The sequence below is a fragment of the Tupaia chinensis genome, unplaced genomic scaffold (assembly GCF_000334495.1).
Source record: "Tupaia chinensis unplaced genomic scaffold, TupChi_1.0 Scaffold000078_1, whole genome shotgun sequence".
Taxonomy (NCBI): domain Eukaryota; kingdom Metazoa; phylum Chordata; class Mammalia; order Scandentia; family Tupaiidae; genus Tupaia; species Tupaia belangeri.
The window spans coordinates 2319616-2323618 of record NW_006159539.1 but is presented as its reverse complement, the minus strand read 5'-3'; the positions used below and the strand labels follow the sequence as shown (position 1 = coordinate 2323618).

The 4003-nt window shown below is 62.5% G+C and overlaps 1 protein-coding gene across 1 annotated transcript in view; it reads left to right on the top strand.

Moving 5' to 3' along the window:
* ADAMTS7 (ADAM metallopeptidase with thrombospondin type 1 motif 7) overlaps window positions 1-4003 on the top strand; it is a 59619-nt gene that overhangs the window by 29105 nt on the left and 26511 nt on the right. The window contains 3 exon segments of the mRNA XM_027768977.1: window positions 1354-1480; window positions 1900-2113; window positions 2401-3774. Coding sequence (XP_027624778.1) covers window positions 1354-1480; window positions 1900-2113; window positions 2401-3774 — 1715 coding nt within the window.

Below are 4003 nucleotides of genomic sequence, written 5' to 3'. Positions count from 1 at the left end.
AAAGAAAAGAAAAGAAAAGAAAAGAAAAGAAAAGAAAAGAAAAGAAAAGAAAAGAAAAGAAAAGAAAAGAAAAGAAAAGAAAAGAAAAGAAAAGAAAAGAAAAGAAAAGAAAAGAAAAGAAAAGAAAAGAAAAGAAAAGAAAGAAAAAATAAATGTCCAAAATCTACTAAAACTCTTATTTAGTACCCGTCTCTAAATTTACAAATGTAGAAACACAGGCGAGGATGTCAGAAAGCTTGTGGAAAAATGAAATTACAGTATGAGTTTATTTTGGTGCAAAAATGTTTGGAATTCATAGATGTTTTTAAAATGTAATACATGCTGTCTGTGAGTGATCTGAAGACCCGCCCATTTCAGATACACTAGACATTCGGAGATTTGTCCTTCAGGGACCGCAGCTTTGCAGGGGGACGGATCAGGGCTGTGCTGAGCTGCAAGCACCAGGTTATGAGTCTGTGGGAGTAAGAGCTGCCGGTGCAGGCAGGCTACCTGGAGGATAGCCTGCGAGACCTTCAGGGGCCGGCCCTTCTCCCTCTCAGCTCCACTGTCCTCCCCTCCCAGCCTTTCCCTGGTGGTGGTTGCAGACAGCATCCTCCTCAGCCTCTTGCCCCATTGCAAGCAGGATGAAAGGGAAGGGGCAGAGGGCTGGCTCCCAGCACAGGACCATGCCCGAGACCTCCCTGGTTGCCGGGAGCTGCAGTGGGCATGTATTCAGCAGGTCCCGCTGCTACTGCAGGAAGGGTGGACGTGAGGTGCGAGCTCAGTGGAGAGATGATTTCCTCTCGGGGTGGAGGGAGAGCCTGCTACCATGGTCCCACCTCGGGGTCTCAGTGTGGGAGTGGGAGCCAAGGTGAAGGGCACCTGGTGATGCAGGGAGCGGGGATGGCTGAGGGGCTGCAGAGGTCGCCCCGCTGAGGGTGGGTGTCTTCTCCAGGAGGGTGGCATTTACGCTGTGGCTGGATTTGCACACTCGCAGCTTGTGGGGCTCCCAGGTTGTGAACACACAATCCCCACAGCAGGGCTTTGAGGAGGGTGTTATTGTCACTCCTGTTCCATAGATGGGGATGCTGAGGTTCAGAGGGGTCAGACAGGCTGCCCAGGTCTCCCAGCTAGGAAGCCTAGGGCTGGGCACCCAACCCACGAATCCTCCACCCCCTGCCACTTCCCCAAGGTTGCTCTGAGGGAGGGGGGAAAAAGCCGGGAAGACAGTGAGGAGGAGGGGTGGGGGCCTGCCTCCCCTGACATAGATAGCGAAGCCCTGCTCTGGGAGGGCTCTGGGCAGAGAGGGTCCAGGACAGCTGAGGTGGGGGTACAGGGTGGGGACAGGCCCTGGCTGAGCCACGTGGCCCCCAGGTGTGCAGAGGCAGAGCGTGTACTGCATGGAGCAGCAGACAGGGCCCGTGGACGAGGGGCACTGCGACCCCCTGAGCCGTCCCGATGACCGCCAGAGGAAGTGCAGCGAGGAGCCCTGCCCCGCCAGGTGAGCTCACCTCGGCCCACGGCTCCAGACACCCGGCATCCCCGTACTCCTGCGGGTCCCTGGGGGGCACAGAGCCCCTGCGGAGGAGCAGAGGAGTCGGGCTCTTAGCTTCTCTCCCTTAGCCAAAGCTGAGGCTCCAGCCTCGGGGTGCCCCCGACCCTGGCCTCACATCTCTGGTCCCTCTTCTCTGGGTCCCTGCCTGTGGAAATAGACCTGGGTCTTGCACAGGTCACCGCGGTGAGGGTGGCAGGAGTGAGGGCCATACCATGGCTCCGGGGCAGGGCCTGAGCTGGGCCTGCAGTTCTGAGGAGTCACCCACTGGGCTGAGACCCGACCCCATCTGCACCCGGGCCTGGCCCTCCCTGCTCGTGAGCCTGTCAGTGTCACCTGTCTGATGTCACCCACGTGCCCCTCACCAGGTGGTGGGCAGGCGAGTGGCAGCCGTGCTCCCGCTCCTGCGGGCCCAGGGGCCTGTCCCGGCGGGCTGTGCTCTGCATCCGCAGCGTGGGGCTGGATGAGCAGAGCGCCCTGGAGCCACACGCCTGCGAGCACCTGCCCCAACCCCCCGCCGAGAACCCATGCAACCGCGAGGTGCCCTGCCCTGGCACCTGGGCCGTGGGGAACTGGTCTCAGGTGAGTGTCGCCCACCTCCACTGTTGGTCTTGGGTGACAGGGAGGCTGACAGCCTTTGTGGGATCCTTCTTGCCAGGCTCCGGGGTGGGAAGGGCCAGGGACCTTCCAGGAATCTGGATGCCGTGGGCGTGGCATGGCTGCAAGCTGCAGACTTGACCCGGCATGCCTGGAGAGGGTCAGCTGAGGCCTCTGCACCCTGGCACCAGCAGTGGGCAGGGCAGGCCCACCCCCATTTTCCCTGGCCAGCCCCCTCCTGGTCTGAGCCCTTTCCCTGGCCTCCCCTACAGTGCTCAGTGACATGCGGGGTGGGAACTCAGCACCGAAGCGTCCTCTGCACCAATGACACCAGCATCCCCTGCGACGAGGCTCATCGGCCAGCCACCGAGGCCACCTGCCCGCTGCCACCCTGCCCGCTGGGTCCTGAAGGCTCAGGCAGCGGTGCCGCCAGCCCTGAGTTCTTCAATGAGATCGACTTCATCCCGCGCCACCTCCCACCACGGCCTTCACCTCCCTCGCCCCCGAAGCCGGCCAGCATCGGCAACGCCATCGAGGAGGACCTGGAACCCGGCCCGCCGGGGCCCGTGTTCGTGGACGACTTCTACTACGACTACAACTTCATCAACTTCCACGAGGACCTGGCCTACGGGCCCTCCGAGGATCCCAGCCAAGACCTGGAGGAGATGGGGGCTTGGATGCCCCCACCCTGGACCAGTCCTGCCGAGCCCCTCACGGGCACCCCCATGTCTGCCACAGAGCCTGCTGGGACTGAGCAAGAGGGGGCACCGGGAGCTTGGTTCCCTAGCCCTTGGCCCACCCAGGAAGGCTATTCCCCACCCCTGCCCTCAGAGCAGAGCCCTGGGAGCCCCTTTGTCAATTTCTTGCCTGAAGAGGGTGCCCCCATGGGGGCTCCAGGCCTTGGGCTCCACAGTTTACCCCAGCCTTCTGCTCCAGTCAGTGATGTGACAATGCCTGCCACTCCTGGGAGCCACGGTGAGCTCCCTGGGACCGAGGACAGCCAGAGCCAGCTGCCCCCTCCATGGCTGGACAGGACTAATGAGGTGTCCAAGGACAACGAGGAGCCTGGAGGCCGCAGAGCACCCACCCTGGCCCTGAGACCCAGCCCCACGCTGCCCCCTCTGTCCTCGGCTGGTACCACCCACTCCTCTCCTAACCCCAACCTGGAGCTGGAGACAGGAGGGACTGTCTGGGAACCAGCTCCAGATGGGGTTCTGGAGCCTGTGGATGGTGAGCTGTGGCCCAGCAAGGAGGGGGCTTCTCCCATGGTCTCCCTGCCAGAGACTTGGGGCAGGGGCAGCCCCCTGGAGCCAGGGACTCCTACCTTTCTGCCACCGGGACTGGGTTTGGGGAGCCTGCAGACCCCGGCAGTGCTGGGGACCTTTCTGCCAACAGCACCACCTGGCTTAGAGTACACGCCCTGGGTGTCTGCCCTGACTCCAGGCACCCCAGGTCAGTCTGGGCAGCTCAGGCCAGAGGCGCCCCTGAGCCCCACGCTGCCGCCCATGCCAGCTCCGGATGGTCTGGCCAACAGCAGCAGAGCCCCTGAGGCCTGGCCTCTGGACCCCAGCCTGGCCAAGGAGGGCCCCCCCTCCGACCTGCTGGCTGCCCAGAATGCCAGCTGGCAAGTGGGACCCTGGAGCGAGGCAAGTGGCATGGGGTCAGGGTGGGCCTGCAGCTCTCGCAGGTCCTGGGTCACTCGGCTTCCTCCCTGAAAATGGGGAGAGCAGGACGCAGCCCTGTGGGCCCACCTGTGGGCCCACCTTTGGGGTGGGGGGATGGGGACAGGGACTCCTGGGTGGGGGGAGGCTCTGTGGGGTGGGAGAGGCATCGCCCCAGCTCAGCCATACAGCCCTCGTGGGCCCCTAGCCAGGC